Here is a 23884-nt window from a genome sequence, read left to right as displayed (position 1 = left end):
CTGATTCATGTCAGTCATGATTGATACGCTTGTTATGTACAATCATGTTAAACTGCTTCAACTGCCTTTCATATTATATATATTTCAGTGCTTCAATCCTTATTTCCTGCAATTAAAAGTCTACATATATAGAAAAAAAAAGATCTTACTGATGTATTTCTCTGAGTCATTACAGGTTTAACGCCAGGTCATAGGTTCAATCTTATCAATTAGCAACTTCAATTTTGGTAGAAGAACAATACAATTCAAATTCCAGCTGTTTTTCAGCAATGCAGAGCAATAACTTCAGAAATGGCAGAATTTCACACAAAGCAGTCACACTACTAGAAAATTCAGCTTGTAATAATTTCTACTCACACATATTTATAAATAGACACATGGTTTTAATTTGTCTCATGTATAGTATGTGTATCTCATGTGGGCGATTACTCTTCATTTCAGTATCTATTACATTTATTGATAGATTAATTGTGTATTGTAGTTTTTGAGTGGTCATCTATGAGAGTGTGCATCTATCAATCAAAATCTCAAATACTAAACATAATAAAATAATTTTACTTTATACACAGGTGCTCCATGGAGATGTGCTCCATATATTAAAGCATGCATTCAATAGTGCCACCATGTGTCTCTTTCTACAACTCATAGATTACCATTTATTAGTTATTAGCCAAAACGTACTCTTAACACATGTTGCGCACATCATGTCATACTTGGCACCTTTATATCAAGTAATACGATCACTGCAATATGTATAGTATTTCAGATTTAGACGAATGTATATATACACACTCCCATTGACGACCATTAAAAAAAGAAAAGACGGTGGCCTGGCAGCATCAAAGACATTTCACAGGCAAATGTGGAACAACTGCGGCACTAAAAGGCGCGCCAGCACGAGACAGAGGCACAAATGGCACGCGTGGTCTATTGTGACACTGAGCCGTGAATGCAAAGTGTTAACCATTGTTACCTTCACCCTGCAGACTGACTAACAAATGCAAAGGCGTCAAGTGTGAACGGTAAGGTGTTGGCACTTACCCACAGCTGATGTTAATGGAGGGGGAAAACAGCAGGAAAAAAAGAAAGAAAGGCGCATTGAGCTGGAAAATAACTTCTCCAACAGCGAAGTCTGAGCCACGTTCATCAAATGAGCTTGATAAATAATGAGTGGGCTAATTTCTCATTTAGCACGTTTACAGGGAAGATGTCACAGGTTGTGGTACATTAGGTCTAATAAACCAGCTGATTCTTTTTTTCTTTTCTTTTCTTACCACAATCAAGGATCTTTGTTATCGCTGCAATGTCACAAGATAACTACGAAACAATGATGTATAACGTTGTATAAAATTATTAAAAAGTGCAACAACACCACTATAAATACATATTTTTGTTGCTGATAACATCAGTAGTTTTAAATCGCTCTAATATCTTGCAAAAGCAAAGAGATGATAGTCTCCAACTTTTCTACATGAGGCATCTCTGACTTCATCTTAAATGAAGCAAATCTAAATTTATATATTGAATATTTTTTGGGAAAAATCTCAAATTCCAGTCATTTTACGCACGGCTTTTACGCACTGATTTGTGCGTAATTATTCAGTCTATTATCTTTGAATCTTATCCCAGAAACTGGTTTATTGCATGATGATGATGAGATCGAGGCTTGAGCTCAATAAACTGTTATATAAATTGTTGCAAAATACATTTAATTGAATTGCCAAAAAGTGTGTGAACCAAGAGCCAGAGACAGGGGATGGAGGGTGGCTTGGTTTGGTGACGTGGGGTCATTAGTGGTCGGCTGGTGGGAGGAGTCTGGGGGTCTGGCATAGAGGAGATAAAAGAAGCAGCCTAAGACAAGAGCTTCATTATCTGATCTGTTGTAGACTGTGAAGGAACCTGCTATTTTACCACTGGATAAGGACATTGGAGAATGAAACTCATACATGAAACTGAGGATGGAGCAAACGACAGAAAGGTAAAAATAATTATGATAAATAATATTAAATGTGGTATAGCTTGTTTTTTTTAAGATATAGACTACAGATAAGAACTGTTAATATGATAGTTACACTCAGGTATTATTTTGTCTGGCTTTATTTTAGTCTGATTAGCCAAATTAAAGTTTTTAGAATCACAAATAAATGAATAATTTGTCCAACAAAGAGTTAAATATCATACATGACACAAATATCTCAGTAAAACATTGATCTTAACATTGGAAATAACATTTTTCCATAGGTGTAGATTACATTAAATTAAATAGCTGATTACTGTGGCCTACATTTGCTTTACAATTTACACTTTCTTGTTTTCTCTGTATCTTCCTAATAGTTCATAAAATCTCAAGTGGAGAAACGTCGAAGGGAGAGGATGAACCGCAGTCTGGAGCGTCTGAGGACCATGTTGCTTCAGCAGCCACAACAACTGGTAAACAATGAATCCCTTTGAGTGCACTTCTAGATACTTTGAAAAGAGATCATGTGGGATTCATCTCATTGTAAAACTGTATTTATTTATTCCATGTGGCTCAGTTTCAAGTACCAAATATTGAATAATGCTGCTTTACGTGATTGGCCTACTGTGAACAAACTATATCAATATTAGAAATCCAGCGACCTTTGAACATCTGCAAACAGCTAAACACATTTTTAAAAGTATGTTTAGGCTGAATTTAAAGGAAATGTAATCATTATGTACCATTCAGACTCCATTAACTCATACTGGTTTTTCTATGCAGGGTGCGACTCAGCGCAGAATGGAGAAAACTGAGATACTGGAGCACACAGTCCTCTTCCTACAGAACACCGTCAAAACAGACGACACGAGAGCTGGAGGTGGAGGTCAGAAACACTCCTTCCAAGACGGCTTCTCTACCTGCCTGCAGAAAGCCGCTCAGTTCCTGGGACCTGAGGGGAAAGGCCTGTGGCTTGGAGCAGCTCTGGATGCATCTTTCGCTGCTCGCTTTACCCACTCAGACTCTGATTCTGCAGGCGCCAGAAGCACGACTGAAGCCCAATCCTCCAGCTCTCTGCCACACACAAAGTCCATTCTTCGGATGCTGAGGCAAAAGTCCACGCACAGATTGCATACACGAGCCTCTGGTGTGAACAGTTTTGCTCATCCATACCAACTTCCAGTCCAGCAGGGGTTTCCCAGAGTTCCCCAACAGCCTCAGAGACACAGTGACACGAGCAAGCAGAGCTCGTCTCAGAGTCTCCCGGTCAGCCAGACTATGTGGAGGCCCTGGCCTTGATCACCATAAAGTGACTTCTCAAACTGAACTTTTAATGACTGTTACAAATCTTTAACATTCACTGGTGCCATATGTGTTGTTCCTGACAGAAAAAATGCATTGCAAGGTTTAAACAATGGCCTCTGGTTCTGTCATAGCAATTTTGGCATTCAACCACAAAGCCTGTAAATAATGTAAAAATGTCATTTGTACATGTGATGTATGTGTGATAGGGTTAACTCACTACTCTAGTTTAATACTTTTGAATGAGCTCAGTCAGTGGGACAGCCGTCTACTCTGCTGGATCATCCAGCTGTCATCCAGCTGGGACTGCTGCTGTGCTTTAAGAGCGAGTTTAGAGGTGAGTATCATGGAGCTGAAGAGTATTGTCTCCTCCTTCATATACTGATGCATCTGCTTGCCTGATTCAACATACTGAAGTGGATAATGATTGAGTGTCCATCCGTCACATTTCCAGGTGTGGGACTTCAGGGTTCGAGGATGGGAGAGCCCCATGCAGCCCCACACATCCACCCGTGTGCCATCATGTCCGGCGGCATGAATGACATCTGCGGCCCTGTGTACGATATAACTTGTATTGGGTTTAAATATATATCTTGTATATTTTGCACACTAATTTATTCTTGATGTCTCCCTATGGTGAGCAGTACTCTTTTTTTATTAAAAAAACATTTCTTCAAATAAAAAAAATGGTGTCGAGTGATTTCTTAAAAGACAAATGAGATACAAGCTGCAGACATTTTGTGAAAGCTCTTTTTAGTTTGAGTCAGAGGTGTGAAGCACGGCCTCCTGCAGAGCAACATCCTTCAGGTGTGAAATCTGGCCAGGAGGTGAAAGAGTTCAATAGCAGTTCCCACTTCAAAAAGACAGCCAGGCCTCTGCTGACACTGTCTGAACATCTTTTTGGAATGAACCAGGAAAACTATATTATAGCCTTAAGGCAGTGTTGAAAGAAATCATCACAAAATGATACAAAATAAAACATTTCACAAGTCAGATTTCATTTCAGCGTGTAGCTCTTGCACAGCATGTTTCCATCCACCTATTCTGTTCTTTAAAAAGGCCTAAAAACTGTAATATTACTGCAAATATTGTGCAGTTCTTTAAAAAAAAGTTTTATATCACTAGCATAAATTCTGTAATTATATGTAACATCAGAGCCCATGTTAAACTTATTTAGAGTAGTATAACTCATTTTATCTGTCACTATCAGTATTAGTACTTCTAATACTACTTCATCTAATTCTTTACTGTCTAGAAACAACTACTCCTCTAAATATCATTTCTTCATCACGCTCTGGACCTGACAGGATGAATTATCTGAAAACCATGCCAGCTCATGTCCACGTTTGTTTTCATTATAATTAGCGTTCATTCTCTCACCAACATGCGCCCCCAGCTGCATATAAAGGCCATTTGTTTTCCACGCGTGTCCGGTGTCAGCTCACAGGAAACAAAACGTGTCTTAACACCTCCTGCAGCCCTTTGAAGTCCAGCCAGACGCATCACATTGTCTGCAGCGTCTGACATTTGTCCATCAGCTGTCAAACCTGAATTAACTGTTGATGTTTGTGTCTGAAAAACCGAAATATAGATTGTGTGACTTCAGCATATAAGGGCAATAATAAGTGATATGATTAATAACGAATGAATGGAGTTTATCTTCTTCGTTGAGCTGATATTAAACTTCGACATATATCCAAACTATAGAGGAGACTACAACAAATAGTTTGAATATATCTCAGAAAAACATCATCTTAAAATTAAAAGCTCTACTTTTATTAAAATTACTTTTAGTTGTCATTTTCAGATTAGGCAATTTGTTCCCCAACTGTCTTTTGATCAAAGTGATGTCATCACGGGAGACAGTTTTCTGTCGCCATCTGGTGGTAAAAGAAGAGATAAGCTCTTAAAAGCCTTTAGTAATTTCATCCTTTTTAAATACATGCTCATCTGTGTTTACTATCTAAGTTATGCTTAAGTTAAATTGTGTTCAGAAGACTCATTCACCTCTCGTAACGTATCTTGTAGGCTAATGTGAGACAGTCACCACTTAACACGGTCACCAGTTAAACTGAAACACCGGATCGACTGATGCTGCGGTCGAGCGAGGTAGAGAGTGAATGAAGAGAGAGAGAGCGCTGACAGTAAGAGAGCCGGTGAATCAGATCAATAACACGTTATTTTCTGACTGGTTACATTGAACAACAGTAATAAACTTCCCCACACACCTCCACTCCACCCCATCAGATTCAAAAAGCAAAGGCTTAATGAGAGATGTTCTTTATTTGCCCCAGGATCTCCCTAAAGGATCAGATTAAGGTCCACCCACCATAGTCTCTAAAAATTCTGTGGGAAACACTGAACCATTACTATTATTATTATTATTATTATTATTATTGTTATTTTTAACACTTGCAGGCCATTGAATGTCAAATTCTGATTAGGAGCTGAACTCCCCTAAAGTTCTGAACCTACGATTGCCCCTGCTAAGAAGAGCCATCATGTTCTTCTTGACTAACTAGTGTTTGCCTTGCTTTCTTATAGCTAGTAGAATCATGAACACTGACCTTGATTGAGGTGAGAGGCCGACTTCCTGGATGAGTTGTCACTGTGCGCTTGGAAGACTTTTGGATGGTTTGCCAGTCCTAGGAAGGTTCAATAGTTTTTGGAGATTATGGGTCTCTATGTGGTCCTTTGGAGTCCCACACATGGCTTTGTAACTCATCCCAGACTGATGTATTTAAATCAACCTTCTTCTTCACCTCTTTTGGAATTTTCTTTTATGCGGCCATGGCATGCTGACATTTAGGTGACATAGATGTAGCATGGCTGGTAGTAATCAGGTTGTGTTTAGTCCAGCTGAATTGAATTAACGATGACATTTGTTGGGTTAGGGGTTTTAGTAGCTATAGGGGCAAAATCTATACTCATATACCAGCCAGGTAGGTGTTGAATGGAGTTTTTTTTTTGCTTCAATAAATACAATGATCATTTAAAAACTGTATTTTGTTCACTCAGGTTCTTTAATGTTAAACTTAGTTTGAAGATCTGAAACCATTTAGACACCATATACACCAACATAGATGAAATCAGGAGGGGGCAAATACTCTTTTACTGCAATACATCAGATGAAAGAGTAACTTAAAGACCGTGTAAAGTGAAAATATATTTGTGTTCTGAGTTAGTCACATCACAGACAGATGTGTTATTAACCATCCTTCCAAATTTGAATGCTAGAAAAATTGTCTAAGTATGTAAAATTATCTTTTAAAATCATGAAAAATCAAGCACTTCTCTGTGCTGCCAAACGCTGGGGGCGTGTCTGCTGAAGGCGCTGGAAACACACCCACGCGCGGAAGGGGGCCGCCTCCGTGTAACATAGCAACAGTAGCAATGGACGCTCGCGCTAACAGCATTGCAGTGACCCAGCCCTACATGTTCGAGCCATCAGAGCCAGACACTGACTCGGAGTCAGACAATGAACATGCACAATCTCGTGCCTCACAGTCTGCAACAGAATGGTAATGTATGTCTCCTATATATGCAAGTTAGCAATATGTATTACTGGGATACTGACGCCGAGCTAGCAACCGAGTTAGCTGCCGAGGTACGCTCCCACTGACTAGCTAAAAACGTTAGGGTTTCATGTAATGAAGAATTGTGATTGTTTTGTCTGTTCACAGATTAAACACTTGATTTTTATTACTGTTTCGTTAATTTAATTATTCCTTTTGTTTATACCTAATAAAGGTAGTACTAGTATTTGTTTTTAAGTGTAGTGGGTGGTAAACCCAAGTAAATTCAGTTTGTCCAGCTTTGAAAGGAGGCATTTTACTCGTTTTTTCAGATCACACTATTCAACAAATGTGGGGAAACGCATTAGGTAACTAATTAGACTACAAAAAAGTAAAATATAACACTAACCAGTTTCACTTAGTCAGTTACTTACCTGTCTTCTGATTAATTTGTGGATTGCTGAATGTCATCATTATAACACACAGGCTGAATAAGACAATATGCTTCAACTGATTAGGTCATTTTGCTGAACCAGGCTTCATACTGAACTGACAACTGAAATGGTTAACATTTGTCACACTGTGATTAAAAATGTACTTGTGCAGGTGCACATGTGGAGAATGCAGAACACTGCCCACAGAGGTTGAACATGTCTGCTGCAAGGAGCTGAATGCTGTATGTAAATGAAAACTGTTTTTCACAATAATAATTCAAATAATGAATACATAAGCAGCAGCATACTATATGTCTAGCACTAAAACACCTATTACACATATTCCTATAGGTTCAGAGTAGATGTGGAGAGCTGCCTGAAGAGCCACGCTGCATGACTCTTCATCCAGGCTTGGAGCCAGTCTGCCTGAACCCCTACTCCCTGCAGAATGCCCTAAACATTTATCAGGCAGACCATGGACCACTGGCGGAAAAGGAAAGATCTGGGTAACGTAGACAATATAATATTTGTTTTACTGATTTCGGATATTTATAAATTACACTTGTGTTGATCAAATGACATGCCTTTCAAAGAGAGGTAAGGTTTAGTACCCGGGAATAAACTTACATCATTTATACAATCATATTATAGTTGACTAATGTATACAGTGTATTTCATTTACACTCAAAGCACATGAGTGACGTTTGACTGTATCCATTTTAATCCTTCATCTTCCTGAGCTATATATAAACTCTCATGTCGGACAGATTGCAAACAATAAATACTAGTTCATTCTTTAGCTGTTTTTCACTACATAGTAAATCAAACAACATGTACATCATCTTGATATATAGATGTATAAACTGAATGCACATGATTGGACATTTATACAAGCAATCACTAGATTATTATTATTTCTGAAAATGTAGATGTGTGGTCGTGGAAATTCCTTGGAAACTGCTGTCCATTTTCTTGTCCATCCATTTAGCCAATATGATGAGGTAGACTGCAGGTTGATGAATCAAACTCATCTTCTGAGGTCCCAATCTGTAAGACATGACAAAAAATGTGGAGGGAAACAAATAAGTTCAGTTTGGTTTGGGATAGGTTCTTCTAAAAGACAACACATGTCAATGTTTTGTGAAAGACAGCTCCAGTGTCAAATTTGATTACACAGAGGACAACATACCAAAAGTAAACATACATAAAAATATAAATTAAAGTATTTTTCTACATTTTTTTATTACAGGCGTGCTCGCTACCTGGCCTACAGGAGTTTTGTGTCCTGGTGCTGGGGATACCTGGGAAAGGACAACCGGGTTGTCATCCCCTCCTGTGTTGTCCTCCGCATTCATCAGGAGTACCCTGATGAAGATGGGGAATACACAGGTTTTAAACCTCCCCTTTAGATTGTTTTATTATTTATAGTTTATTGCTTGCTTATATTGTTATTTGTTTATAAAATGTGTCCAATATAAAATAAATGTATTATTGAGTAATGATATATTTGTGTGTGTCACAACTTCTTTTACAATGGAGGCTGGTGGAGCTCTGGTCCTGAGATTGGCTGAGGCAGGAGTAGGCTTGGGCGGTATAAAGGTGTTGCAGTATACCAAGGTGCTTTCTGAGTGCTTCATACTGTTATAGTGGTTTAATTTCAAATGTTTTAGTCACCACGGAAATTAGTCTCCAGAAATGTGTAATAAATACCATACACCAAGGTAAATGTCTGGAAGCTATGAAGGCTTGAAAAATATATATACCGCCCAAGTCTAGGCACAAGGTAAGTCACAGGAACAGTGGCTGCCAGATATGCTGGAGGAAGACACTGAGACCTGTACATGGGAAAAGAAAACAGGAATAAGGAAAAGAGACATTAGGCTGTCATCATGAACACTGCATACATACACACAACATACCTCGTGGGTACCTCGGAAGCCACTTTGACGCTCATTTTAGGTGTCCCTCGGTCCATGTTTTACATTACACACAAACGTAAAACCTCAGTCTACATATAATTCCTTGTCATAGCTATATTGGTGCACATAAAATATTACCTGTCGATTATCATTCTGTTGTCAGATGGATGACGCTCAGGGAATAAGGCCAAATTATGTCACGATTACATGCTAACATTACACGGGCATGACAGGGTGCATGATGTAAAATCACTTTCAGGATTTGCGCATTCAGCAAAATGCATTTAATTGCCTAAATGTACAGTATTATAACTTATAAGCACATAACGTTACTTACACTCTCTGACGGGCACATAATGCCGGTGGCGGTGATGATGGCACCTGCTGTCGGCGGGATGGGAGGATGTAAACCGGTGAGGGAGACGGTCGGTGGCGGGCTGGTGGCGGTGATATAGGCACCTGCTGTCGGCGGGATGGGAGGACGTAAACCGGGGAGGGAGACGGTCGGTGGCGGGCACGTAATGCCAGTAGCACCTGCTGCCGGCGGGACGAGAGGACGTAAGCCGGGGAGGGAGACGGTCGGTGGCGGGCACGAAGCCGGGGAGGGAGACGGTCGGTGGCGGGCACGTAATGCCAGTAGCACCGGCGGGACGAGAGGACGTAAGCCGGGGAGGGAGGCGGTCGGTACGGCACCTCTAAACAGACACAACGGACTGCTCAAAAATCCCGACTTCCAGTGAAGATGCACACACGAGGAGGAGTCATGACTAGTTAGCTAGCTGAGAGCGAGCTGGAAAACGACTGAGGCTAATGCGCTGAATGTATTTATACTGCAGCAGCAGCAGGGGCGGGTTTATGATAATTACCGCCGCATTACGTAACGCGGCGGAGATTTCAGACCCGCCTACTAAATCCTGACACAGAAATCTGGAAACACAGTTTGTGAAGCCTAGCTCCACAATTCAAATCTAAATGGTTGAAATGCTTTTTACACCTTTTTTAGAAATACATTTATGACCTATTTAATGTGTTTAGAAGAAAATGTCTGATTTCACTTTACACGGTCTTTAAGAAGATTATAAATCCGACCATGACATTCCCTATTTTCAGTCCTTGACAGTTTTTGATGCTTGGAGCTGCAGAGACATTGCTGCAGTCAGTACCAGTAGAAAAGTGATACTCTCTATTATGTACATCACACTGAACTAGTAACCAGCTGGTGTTTGTACTATAAAGAAGAATGTGTCAATTTTATAACAATAATAAACTTTACTTAAAACTTTATTCAAAATCCAGCAAAATACACCAAGTCATATGGATGAATGGAAATGGATTGTTACACTTTTACTTATTTCATTCCTCGCACCCTGTGTTGAAGTCTGAGCAGTTTAAATCATCCATTTCTCAAATTCATCCTATAATACAACATTTCTTCATTTCTAATGTAACAATTACAGCATGTCCAGATAAAAAAGAAAGCAGTGCAAATCATTGATCTATGACTTCAATCTGAAAGAGCACGGATAATAATAATTGTTTCAATGTTGCTAGCAATAGCTACTTTGCTATTCTGACCTATTTAATGCTATAACTTGAGTCCCACAGCAGACACAGTGACACAGAAACATTCAAAGCTCAGGCACTGACAGTGTCCCATTTTACCAGAAAGAACAAAAAGTTAATTTAGGAGCAGGAAAGGATAGAAAACGGCTCTGAAAAAGCAACAAATAAAAACATGAAATAGAAGAAAGGCGGGAAATAGCTCCAAATATTGATTGATTTGATTGTTTTGATTGATTGATTGATTGTTTTGATTGATTTTTTATTTAAAAAAACTATTTCTAATTTCTTTTGGTAAAACTTAATTAACTGTATTACCAGTTCAAATCAGTGTGTGGAGGCCCTCATTAAAACAAGGTAAGACTAATGTGTCTAACGTTTAGCTTTCTGTGATCATTAAAACCTCATTTAAAAACATGATGTGATTTAATATTATACATTGAGACAATTGATGTAAGATTACAGTTATTTTGACCAATAAAAGAACTATACTGTATGTCATTTTATCTAACTATGAAACACGTTTCACATGAACATTAGACTTCAGCCTACTCCGTTACCCGAGGCTGTTTGCATGGCATCTCCTGATTTTCTGCAAAGAGCACCCTTTTGTTGCCTTGTGATGTTACTGTACTGTTCAGTTGTTCGACCCCTGAGAGATTACTGAATCTGCTCCTAGGTGATGAGCCCGATGGTGTAGTGTCCCCCTTAACTCTGTCATCCGTCCCTTTAGGCCGCAGTGGTGTGACCTGGCCAACGGAGCTTGAAGGTCTGTTGGGGGCTTGTGTGTGCAGAGGGGTGAACTTTTGGGGAGTACAGCCTGAGGGAATCCTCTGTGGTGTGTTCAGCTGCATCCAGGGGTGCACCAGGTGATCCTTGATCAGACTTGCAAGTCTGGTGTTTCGAGGGGTTTCACGCTTCTGAATGGCTGCTTTCATATCATCTTCTCTGGCGACCACATATACACGTTTCTGCCCCCGTGTTATGGCGGTATAGATGTGCTTCCATGTCTGGGCCTGGCTATCTCCTACCACATAGACGATGGTCTCATTCTCTGAGCCCTGAGGGATCAGACAAACTTTGATTTAAACAGGACTACGACTCTACAACCAGCCGCTTAAAAATAAATGGTAACATCGGCATGCTAACATGGCCATATTGACAATGCTAAGAATTAGCATTGAAAGTGAGCATATCAGAACAGACTTCTTTTGGAGCAGTGCCATGAATGTCTTTGGTATTTGTCTTAAAATCCCGGACTTTGTGGAGCTTACAGCATAACTACACTGATTCCACGTGAATAAATAGCCAAAGTGAAACCAGGATTTCAGCATTATTTTCCAGAAATCATGATCTAAAATCACACTGGCATTTGTGTCAATGCAAATTTCTAAAAAAAAATCCAGTTGTACAACACCATTAAACATTCAAGATTATGTCACGAATAAAGTCTTTTGAACTGAGAACACATTACAATCCTGGAAGTTATTTGTGATTGGACTTTCAACCTTTTAACAGCAGTATGGCTGCCATTGAACTAAGTCAAATTAAAGTTAAAAAGGCACTCATGTGTGATAAGTATACCTGGAAGGTGTGGATAGTCCTGGCCCAGGCATGCTGCAGCTTGCACTCCCTCTGCAGCTCTCTGTATTCTACTGTGAGCTGGCGTCCATCATTATCATCCAGGGTCAAATAGCGTTTGCTGCGTCTCTGGTTATCCACTTCTGTTTTGTCCTGCCAGAAATAGCATTAAAGAGAACCATTACACCATAATATTGTTGAGATATTGTATAAAGCATTATGTGGCTCAAATTCTAGGAAAGTTACTTTGTTGAAATGTGGCATTGGACCACTTTGAAATTAGTTTTAATTTTTCCACATATAGATCCAGAAAATCAAAAAATGATTTAATACCTTAGTCAATACAAGTTCATAGTTTGTGATTACATGGACCACACAGGGCACATCCACCAAATGTCAATTTAAAAGACAGTTTAGCATTTCACTATGGTTGGGACTAGAGACTACACTTTTCTTACAGAAACATCCTGATTTATAAAACCAACATTATTTTCAACTGAACTGAATACTTGCACTGAATGAGGATTGTGGGTTTTGTTCCTCATCACTTACATTGAAATTACATTGAAATCTTTGTGGACTATATGGACAGGAAGAACAACTACAGGAACCAAAAACATAATCTTAATGTACAGATGAACATGTTATCTGAAAAACATGAACATATCCTTTAACTATTGATCACACTAAGGTATTTATTTGGATTCTTTCATATTGCAATTAAAGTTATTAGAAGAGAAAGCAGAGCAGTGCTCCATGTTACTAACCTCTCTGATGAAGAAAATCTCTCCGTTACAGAGGCGATCTTTTGATATCTTTTCCATCTTTGCTTCTTTTCCTTCTCCTTCTTTTCCTTCTTCTCCTTCCTTTCCTTCTTCTCCTTCTTTTCCTTCTTTTCCTTCTCCTTCTTTTCCTTCTTTTCCTTCTTCTCCTTCTTTTCCTTCTTCCATTTGTGTGCAGAGTACCATATCTGACTGATTCAACCTCTTCGTGTCGTCTGTATCAGTGATGTAACCGTTCTTGGTGCAACAGACTTTGTCACCAGGCTGAAACTGCAGTTTGTTTTTGTGGTTTCTATCATCAAGGGGAAGACACATCCAGACATTAGCAGACTGTTTGCCCAATGGCTGTATCACTGCATCAAATGAAAAATAACACTGATAGCAGTAAAAAAAAAAAGTCAATGTCAGTGGCTAACATTTTGGTAGCTTTAGGAGAAACAGATGTTGTTCACTGTATCACTTACTTAGTTGTGTGATTGTTGTAATGCTTACAGCAAAGCTTGTTGATCAGTGCCACATCCCACCTGTAAAAGAAAAGAGAGAATACCAACATAATATTCCCAAAAGACACTGAGCAACAAAAACCAATATTATATCACCATATCAGTAAAATACCATCAGTTGTTCTTCAATGATATTCAACTAATGATTTAAAAGTTTGCACTTGGCATTGCATGAACACATACACACAATACTCAACAGATAAATCATCAGCAGAAATATAATGCCTCAATGTTTGTGTCCAGTTTAATTTACAAGAGAGCCCACATGATTTTGAAATATAGACTATACAAGTATATAACATTTTTGTATATGTTGTGTGTGAGACAGCAGGTGATGTGAATGCTCTACTATACTCTGCATGGATCTGCATCAAACATCTGTGTAACATGTATAAAAAATAAAGTTAATTTGCATTTGACTGTGCTTCATGGGTCTCTATAGATTAAATGAAAGAGTACAGTCTAGACCTGCTCTATGTGTAAAGTGCCTTGAGATGACTTTTGTTGTGATTTGGTGCAGCAAGGAAGAAACCACAAGCACAATCAATTCTAGGTGGGAAACCATCTGCCTTGACCAGTTAGGGTTGAGAAGGTGTTCTTAACATAATTTAATTAAAAAACTATCATATAACAGGTTCAGTTTTTATCACTGGAGTATGAAACATCAGTAATATAAATCAGAGTATGAGATTGTAATTTTATGCCCTAAAAATAGTTTTCAAAGATATTTTCAACAGAGTATTTTCACTGCAGAAAATGAATAAGTACAGGTACAAGTACTAACACTAATGATGGCTCCATTCCATTAAGTGTCCCAGTAAGCCAAAGTGATGAATGAGGCTCATATAAATTCCTACCATGTGTTTCTTGCTAGCAAATCAGGTCAATACCAAACAAAAACAGCTAACTGAAAAACTATTTCCAATTATCTCTGCCCATAATGTTATAAAAATGACTGTTAAGACTCTTACCTTTTAAAAGCAATGAATTGTGAAGTTGAATGGTCATCCAGTCCTGGAGCAGTGTCAATCAGGAACTTGATAGTCTTCTTTAACTCTGAAATTGAATGTGCATGTGCAAAGTACATAAGTAATGCTTCATATCACACTTGACAGAGGGCATATCCTAGATGCACACTACCTGTATTTTTGATTATCATACGTGCACTCTGACGATGCTCATCTTAAATATGGTTTTACATTTAAGGAATTAAGAAATGAAAGACCCTAGAACACACATAGTGTCCTTTGCTATGCTAGTTTAGGCACATATACTCAAAAATGGAACTATGCTTGGGGCTTGACAGCCACAGAGCTATTCAGTAGAGACTGCAATAATTGTGATTGGTCAGTTTGTGTGTGGTCCTGTATGCCTTTGATGCTGGTAAAGATTGTTGATAGTGAAAACAACATAAGGAAAATCAAAGAAAGACTGAGTAATGTTTTTCAGTAATATTTTTTAGCCACTCGCCACCACAACTATCAATCAGACAATGTAAATAGAATTACTATTAGGTGTATAAAGAAACAAGGTGTGCAACACATGCCATTATCAGGTGAATCTATGAATTGATAATGTGATCAGTGCACAGCTTGAGGCCCAGGAATCCATTCAGCTTTACATTCCTAGGTCACGCCCAGGAAATATACTCACCATCATGAGCCCCTTCCTCAGGCAGACGAATGAGGATAAACTTCTTGTCAGCAGACAACGTGTTATGAGACCCTTCCAGATCCACTATGGCATCAAAGTCCAAATCACCATACTTGTGCCTCTTCCCCATGTCAGCAACGCTACAACACATGAGCAACATACTGAATGTAGCATTAACTGGATTAGGCATATTTTGTAAATGGGTCTGCTAACATTTTATAATTGAAGCTTAACAAAAAAATATTTACAGTCCAGCGTTTTTAATGATGAGTTGAGACTCTGAGCGGTGGTTGGTCCTCATTTCAATGACCCACTGGAGGGGTTTTAGACTGTCATATAGGTCGTTTAGGATGTTCCCAGGCTGGATACTAGGAAGTTGGCTGACATCACCTACACAAAAACACACAGACAAAAGATGTACCCTTAGTACAGTTAACAGTACATTGCAGTTACATTCAATAGCGGATAACTAGCACAGTGAACCCAACCCATCCTAACATCCGGTAAGTGCATCTAATGCGAAGCTGAATCATATTAAAATTGAGTTCTGGTTCATCTCTGATACGACAGGCATGATTTCATATGGAGTGTATGCACACCACACTGGTTTATTACAGGAAGCACTCAAAACCTCACTGTTCCTACCTACTTTATTCCATCAGATCCCTCATAAGCATACGTATCCCTCATGTGATTAATACTGTTATGGTTTCTAGTGGCAGTGTGTCAGTATCAGAAATACATTTGACCACAGGAGCTAGTAGGACTTGGTAATAATAATAATAATAATAATAATAATAATAATAATAATAAAATGTATCAACAAAGAGATTTTCATTAACAAAGACAAGTGAAGTCCACCAGTCTGCTCCAACTGCAAACAGAGTAAAATGTTAATGCTCAGTGCTCACCAAGTATAATGACTTTTCGGAGCTTGGCGTGTATGACAAGCAATTCCAGGACTGTGTGGAGGAGCTGGACAGAGACCATGCTGCCCTCATCTGCCACGAAAATACGGACACGCTTGAACATCCATTGTTCATCTTTTTGTTTCTTCATGAAACTAAACAGCACCTGGGACAAACGAAAAAACAGGAAACACTGAGTTGGGTCTAATGCACAATATCTAGTAAGTATAGTAGTAAGTCACCCATCATTTATTATTTAGTCATGTTAACTGTGGGTTTTTTCAATTGAAGCATATTGGGGTTCATGTCCAGATCTTAATTCATTACCTGATGCAGAGTGTATGCAGGGAAGCCGGTCTTCTTTCTCAGTAGTGAGGCAGCTCTCCCTGTAGGTGCTGTCAAAAGGATCTCTTTTTTACTTTTTATATCTTCTGTCTCCTCCTCTGACTCAAAGGACATTCCAGTATAATTTTCGTAGTCTTCATAGTCGTCATGTGTCTTCTGCTGTTCACAGCTGATCTGTGGCACAGCAGCTTTGAACAGACTGCTGACCACTGTGGTTTTCCCACAGCCAGCCTTTCCACTGATGATTGTTACTGGGTTGGCACAAATCATCTCTACAGCCCGAACATGGTCTGGGTCCAGTTTAATAGGGGAAAAGTCTGGATTTGCTTCTGCCTGCTGTTCTGAGGATTCAGATGATGTGTTGGATATATTTGTAGGCTCAACAACTGAAGGCCTGTCTTCAACACAGGAAGTTGTAGCATTGTCTGAGGTTTGCATTTTCTTTTGTTGCCTATCCTCTGCAGCTGTACGCAGCACCTCTGTGGCATTTACAGGGATGTTCCATCTACGGTCCATCAAGGAGCTCAGGCATTCAGCTATGCCTGTCTCATACAAGTGAAAGTTCATCAGCACTATCTTTCTATTGACAACTACTACAATATTCTGTTCTCTGAGGAAGTGAATGGCATTCCAGGCCTGCTCATCAGACATTCTTTCTTTCTCTCTAAGGCGTTTACACAGAGCATCCTTTTCAATGTAGGTGCTACCTGTTTGTTGGCAAGATGTTTTTAGCTGGTGATACACCAAGAGGGCATCATGCTGTAGTAGTGGGATTGTCTGAAGCAGCTCGCATTCCTCGAACGCTTTGAGCGAAGCTTCACAGCGCACAAGCTTCAGTTCCGTGAACACAAGCTGGTGAGAAAAGACAAACATTTTCTTAATGTAGTGTCAAACAGGTTAGGGGCATCACAAGAGGCAATCATTTCTCAAATGTTGATAAATAGTTGAAATCAGTAATGGTTAATATAACCAGTTAACAAGAACATGTTACTTGTTCTTACTTGGTTAAATCCCAGTTTCCACACATCATCTGCAATTACAAGTTCCAGTTTGGCCAGCTGTGCAATCGGTGCAGTCGGTGCAGCCTGTGTTGCTGGCAGAGTCTTTTTTTTCTTTCCACGTCCAAACAGCTCTGTGAACCGGCCAGGAAGCAGGGTCGGGATGTATTTCATTACTCCTGGATACAGACTGGCTGCACGCACTTGCATTCCTGCAACTAAGACAGAACAGATCAGGTATTAAAAATTGAAGCACTGCTGAAATAAATAAGAAGTTGAACTCCTGTTATTACTTTTTAATAATTATACAGTACTTAAAATATTAAGTCATGTAACACTCTTGCCCCTAGTTGTATGTAGCCATGCAGAGAGTTTTGGTTTTATTTGCCCAGGCTCTGAGACAACTTACTTGTGCTTCTGACAGTATTGAATAATTACATTATGAAAACAGAAACATCTCTTAAAAAGAGAAAAAAAGAGAGAAAAATCAACTTTCTAGTGAATAAACAGTCCCATGGAAACTGTTCTCAGTGTGCTCTGTGGATTATTTGCAATTATATTTTTGAATGTCATTTCTAAATTATTTGAGCAACAAAAACTATTTAATTTGAATCACCTCCATTATATTTATGTGAAGGCAGAAACCTCAGAGACAGATATCTGAAAATCTAAACAAATAAAACCTAAACTAGACTGAGCGTATGTGAGTAAAGTTTTTATAAAGTGAGAATCATCTTATTCACAACATTTAGATTTCTACAAAAGCTAGGGAGGTAAGAAATTACAAACCTGAACTTGAGAGTCTGCATGTAATTTCCTGTGCCACAGCTTCATTACCCTCTGAAAATTCCTCAACGACTTCATCCAGATTGGAAAAGGTGACATTTCTATTTTTTGGCAGCCAGTCGAAAAAGTTGCGGATAAAGTCTGGTTCTACTTCACATGCGTTTAGAAACAGGGACAGAATAGAAATCCATCCTTTTCTGTCTAAGTCAGATCGCAGTTTGTAGGAAGGATATCCTTTCATGACCCACTTGCCCCTCGACCATCCTACGTGACAGTTCACCTCCCACCACGGACTCCTGAGAGCAAAGCGTCCCTCCACGCAGTAGACTTTTTTGGTCTCGAAGTCATAGAAGTCAGCTGTTAAAATTGAGAACACAGAATTACAACAATGCAGCTGCTTTTTCTTCCTGCTGCCATTTTTATGACAAGACATGGTGATCAGTATGGCCAGCTTGTAGAGGGAATTCATTGCCTTGATGATCCAAACCATCAGGGCAATGAACTCCCTCTACATGCTGCCCCTCATTCCTCCAGTCAGGGATTCAAATGAATGAGAACTGTATGCTAAATGTATGCACTTCACACTTTAGGTAAATCAAGCACTATATTCTGCTGCTGTTGTGTCACCTATGCTGCTCTTAAATATGTATTCAAATGTCTCTTTCATTTTGACTTTCCTTTTCTTTTATGAGTGACTGTTTACATGATGAATCTGGATAACGGTATCTCGCTCCTGTATGCTGAAGGTTTATTATGGAAGTGACAATAAAGGGAAGTAGACTGAGCTGCATGGGAGTCTTGAATGGAGACTTTCGCAGGAATCGAAACTTAAAATGCAAGTTTCAATTACCGCGTTTGCGTTGCAGTCGATAGAAACTCTACTTTACTGCTGAAGTTAATGATTTGATGATTGATGATCAGACATTATCAAATATGCTTACGTTATTAGAAATTGTATAAGCAGTAAAATAACAGTGAAACAAGAAACATCCCTACCTTTGCTCAGAGGTACTACTGACGGCTGGAAAGAGTGTCCTCCTGAAGAAACATTGTTGATTTCGTTCAGATCTAGAAATTCAGGTTGTTGCTCTGCTTCGTTTTCCTCGTCAGAATCATCCGTTTCATTTACGGCTTCTTCTTTCTTTTCAGGTAAAATGTATCCTCTCACTTTCACAAACATGTTGGAAACTATGGAAATATGTAGCTTTCCCCTCGAGCACTCACTGCCTCGCCGTTATTAACTAATGATCGTTTGATGCCAGAATTTTGGGGGAGTATTGTTACATTACTATAAAGGCTGCTTATATGTGTTTCCTTGCTCATTGTCCCTCAGATATGCCCCCGCCCCCCCTCGATCCTTGTCCCCAATAGAAAACCAGTACAACTCTTAATTCAAGTGAGTGACAGAAGAGATGCACTACCTCTTCACAATTTGGGATATGTCTGGACAGATGACATGTTCACGTGACAGAGGAAGTCAGGAAGTTCTGGGCGGGAAATTTGAAAAGGTAAACAAGGATTACCCGCGTAAAAAGATAAGACACTCCTTTATTAGTCCCACAATGGGGATATTTGCATTGTTACAGCAGCAAAAAAGAATATACGAGCAGCAATAAGAAAAAGAATAAAGAACAATAAATCATAAGAACAATAATGGTAACATTATGTAATAAAAATAATTGTGACTTTATTTACAAGAGTAATGTTGGTATTGAGTGGTAATATACCAGAGGTGATATTATTGCACAGGTGCTCCAGTCTCTAAACGACTAGTACAAATGTATTATTTATTTAGCAGGAGGACTCTTGTGCTCGTAACAACAAGAACATATGTGAGGTAATCATATTAAAACAGCTGTGTTTGCATTTTTCAGGAACAAAGACCAGACCATCATGACTCTTAATTTTTGATTTATTAAAAATAAGGAACAGGGAAATGTTTGCATACCTAGGGAGCTGAGACAGGGTGCTGCTGTCTCACTGCAGGGAGTCTTTAGGATTTATTGTATCCCCCTGTGGTTGTTGTACTGGAAGAGAGAGAGAGAGAGAGAGAGAGAGAGAGAGGTAGGAGAAAGTGTCGCCTTGGGAGAAGAGATGTGGTAAGTTTTACTACTGATGTTTTAACAAAGTAGTCTACAGTATGACAAGTAGCATTAGTTACTGTTTTGATATGAATTTGTTTCTTCTCTATGTACAAAATGTATATTACACATGTACAATAAGTATAAAGTGTTCCCTTATACTGTGCACTTAATCACTGTGGGATATGTGGGTAGACAAAACTGAGTTGTGTTTGGGAAGTTACACCACTCTGTAGGCACACTGCTCCTTCACCTCCAGTGTTCTCTATTGAACTTATTTCTGTATGGGCAATTCATGCATATTGACTATGACTGCAATGGCCTTACTGTACTGTTATAATTATGTGATGCATTCATGAATCAGGAGTGAAACTGAAAAAACAACAAAACACAACAAAATACATAAATAATGCAATAGTGTTAGAGTTAGTGCTATGACAAAGTAACTATGGCTTACTGCATCATCATATGAATTTTGAATTAACCATAATGTATGAATTTATACTATAAATATATTTATTTATCTATTAAATTATAATAATATACATGCACTTTACTTTTGACATAGTTCTTATAACCTGCACTCCATTTTAGTCAACATCAATTACCATTACAAACCAGGCAAGCACATTAAATCTCAATAATTTCAACATATATCTGACAAAGTTCGTGAAAGTGTCCTCATCACAAATATCATATATAATGCAAATAAAATGGTACATAACATAGAAACTCACAGATGATGCTGTCACAAGCTCTAACCACAGGATGGCAGTAGAGGAGAGTGTCTGCTCCTTGATCTGCTTGATGTCTGCTTTCAGAGCACATGCAAAACTACTTTCTGTTAAAAACAAAATAACCACTAGGAGGTGCTAAAATGCCAAAAAAGAACTAAATGCCTGAGGCAGGACACTTCTGTCAGCCTGCTTTGTAACTGATGACCACTTTGTAAGATAGCAAGGGAACAGATGTTAACAATTGTTTTACAGTCTTCATCCTATTTACTCTTTTTGTCCTGCACTGACCAAATCTTCAATTTTGAGACACGTCATTACCCCTCCCAAATTACAAGAACACCAAAACTGTATTTGATTACAGTCACAGATCAGTTTCTCTGTAGGAAAAACTTGGCTTGTTCCGCAGTCTGATTTTGATCACAATGAAGTCATCTAAAACACACAAAACACAACATGCAATTACTAACACACACACACACACACACACACACACACACACACACACACACACACACACACACACAGAGTATATTCCACATGTAATAAATAATATTAACCTTTGAGCTAATTTTGACTGAAAATGTCTCAATTCTACGTGAAGAACTTAGATCCTGATAACTATACATATATCAAACTGGCCTATTTAGCACTTTATCTAATGTTTGTTCTAAATTCATGAACACAGATTGCTGCTGTTCTCATTCCTCAAGTGAATTTCAATGTGATTTGACTCCCAGGTGTTAAATAGACGCTGATTGAATTATTACAATGAACTGAGAAACACTGTTACTTTTCATTGAAGACAACAGAGTCTGTTGGTTTGTGAATTTGTGGTTATTTTATAACTGCTTCACTATCTTCTGATATTTAACATTTTGGGATGTTTGTGACGTGTTTAAAAATAAATAAAGGCCTAGGCACGTGTCAAAAATGATTATGGTTATAGAGCTCTTCATCAATAAATCACCGAGATCCAAACGCTAATCTTAACTCAGCAGCCTCTGGTGGATATTTAGCTGAGTTAAATAATTATTTTTTCAGACCTAATGAGTAAGAGTTCTTAAAAGTGTCTGTAGAGATCGTATGTGCTTGGAGGTAAACTGTTAGGGTGACACGAGGCAAACTGTCACACCCTTTTCAATCTGAATGACAATAAATAAATGGAATTAAATGGATGCACATTTGCCGTCTGACACCGCAACATGCAGACAAATGCTGAGTGATAGTGGGAGAATGTCCTCCAGTCTTTTCTCATCATTGGGACGAGGAGCAGGTTTTAGTGTCATTTTATTACCTGTTAAAACCGATACGTCATTTACAAAGCGTGTGTGGAGGTGAGGTGGCGCTCAGATTCCCACGCGCACGTATAAGACACCCAGAATAATCATTACTGGGTGTGACAACAGTCAAAACTGCTTTGTCGTTTTGTTTCTATACTGTAAATACACATGCATTTCAAGAGCCATGCGTAAAGGGAAAGGTTTTACGCGTGCCAAGGTTGAGAAACACAGTGAGACTTAATATCAGTGGATTGTGCTGCATGCATTTTAAAAGAGTTATTGGGGAATCCTCTGACAACAGAACGAGTTTATTCAGTTTTATTTACTGGGTGGTGGATGCGTACGTGCTGTCCACACCAACAAACTTCAAGTGCCAATTTTGGGAAACGTGGGAGAAGCTTCCTCAACTCTCTCTCATGGGAAAACTGGCCAGGGAGCCATCACACTTTATTACCTGTTAGAATCGATACTTCATGACAAAGACTGTTTGGAGGAGATGTGGCGTCTGGGTTCCCACGCGTTTGGTTTTAATCTCATTATTTCACAGATATTCGCAAAGACGAGCGTAAAAGGAACATTTACGCTTGACACTTAGTTGCCATTTTCTGCAGACTTTGCAGATTGCTTCTAAACTCAGAAGCATATTTTGAAGAACATAACATATATCAATCAGTTTAGCCGTTTTTAAACTTGGTTTTGTTTTACATCCACATCTAAGAGGACAACCATTTGCAGAGCTGCATACAATAAAGGATTTTACGCACGCCTTAACCGTTTCCTTGTTGCAGACTTTGTAGTATCTATATGAGCCTCTATCATCAGTAAGTCACTAAAAGAACGTTTATTTATTAAGTGGTTTTCATTTCATCTGATTTTCTCTGCTCCACGCTCCTTTTCCTCTGTCAGTATCAGCCTGAGGACATGTCTCCTCTCACCAGCCATAATAATGGCGTCAGAAGACACCCACAGTCATTTCCCTGAGCCTCACGCTGTGTTGGCGGGTGTTAGTCGCTTCCTCTCACATATGTAAATAAGCACCACACGACCTGGTAACACCTTGGACAGGCGCGTGCCGATCACACCCCACTGGGCAGCTGCTCGTGCCTGTGGATAAGTGAAGGTCCTAATAGCTCGCCAATTCATTAATCTGTACTTGTGAAAAACGTGTAATATAGAAATCATTAAGAAAAACATTTTAAAAGAAAATCACTTTTTAAGTTTAGTTTTTAACTTTATTTGAGTGATTTTAGCAAATTTGGGTCCTGACATGATCAACTCTTTAATTTGAAAAAAAGTCTCACATCAGAGTTGGGGCTCACTTTTAATGTTGAATATTTTATTGCCACAAACAATTTGGTCAGCCAGTCAGTTCACAGACTGGCTGAGGTAAAGTTCAGTCGGTGCTCAGGGGTGTTGGAGGCGCCTGTGGTTACGCCCACAAACGACTTAAAAGCCCCTCTGAAGCTTTGGTGGTCACATTCAGCTTTCACTGACAGACCTGAGAGAGCTGCAATTTCAGATGGATAGTTCTTGGGCTACAAAC

General features: G+C 39.0%; 2 protein-coding genes across 2 annotated transcripts; one reads left to right on the top strand and one right to left on the bottom strand.

Moving 5' to 3' along the window:
* The first annotated feature begins 1933 nt into the window (after nucleotides 1-1933).
* Nucleotides 1934-4206, top strand: LOC128366168 (uncharacterized). The gene is made up of 6 exons (XM_053326848.1): nucleotides 1934-1978; nucleotides 2335-2430; nucleotides 2708-3223; nucleotides 3512-3596; nucleotides 3714-3816; nucleotides 4017-4206. Exons 1-6 carry the CDS (start codon nucleotides 1934-1936, stop codon nucleotides 4204-4206), a joined length of 1035 nt encoding a protein of 344 aa, XP_053182823.1.
* A 7029-nt stretch (nucleotides 4207-11235) lies between these two features.
* On the bottom strand, nucleotides 11236-19423 carry LOC128366167 (DNA helicase B-like). Its single transcript, XM_053326847.1, has 12 exons — nucleotides 19240-19423; nucleotides 18247-18600; nucleotides 17461-17675; nucleotides 16442-17311; nucleotides 16118-16280; nucleotides 15455-15596; nucleotides 15207-15346; nucleotides 14525-14609; nucleotides 13515-13574; nucleotides 13036-13342; nucleotides 12272-12421; nucleotides 11236-11748 (listed from the first exon to the last, which is right to left on the bottom strand). Exons 1-12 carry the CDS (start codon nucleotides 19421-19423, stop codon nucleotides 11236-11238), a joined length of 3183 nt encoding a protein of 1060 aa, XP_053182822.1.
* Between the last annotated feature and the right edge of the window lie 4461 nt (nucleotides 19424-23884).

Source organism: Scomber japonicus, chromosome 10 (genome assembly GCF_027409825.1).
Source record: "Scomber japonicus isolate fScoJap1 chromosome 10, fScoJap1.pri, whole genome shotgun sequence".
NCBI lineage: Eukaryota > Metazoa > Chordata > Actinopteri > Scombriformes > Scombridae > Scomber > Scomber japonicus.
The sequence above is the reverse complement of the archived record's forward strand: the minus strand, read 5'-3'. Positions and strand labels throughout refer to the sequence as shown.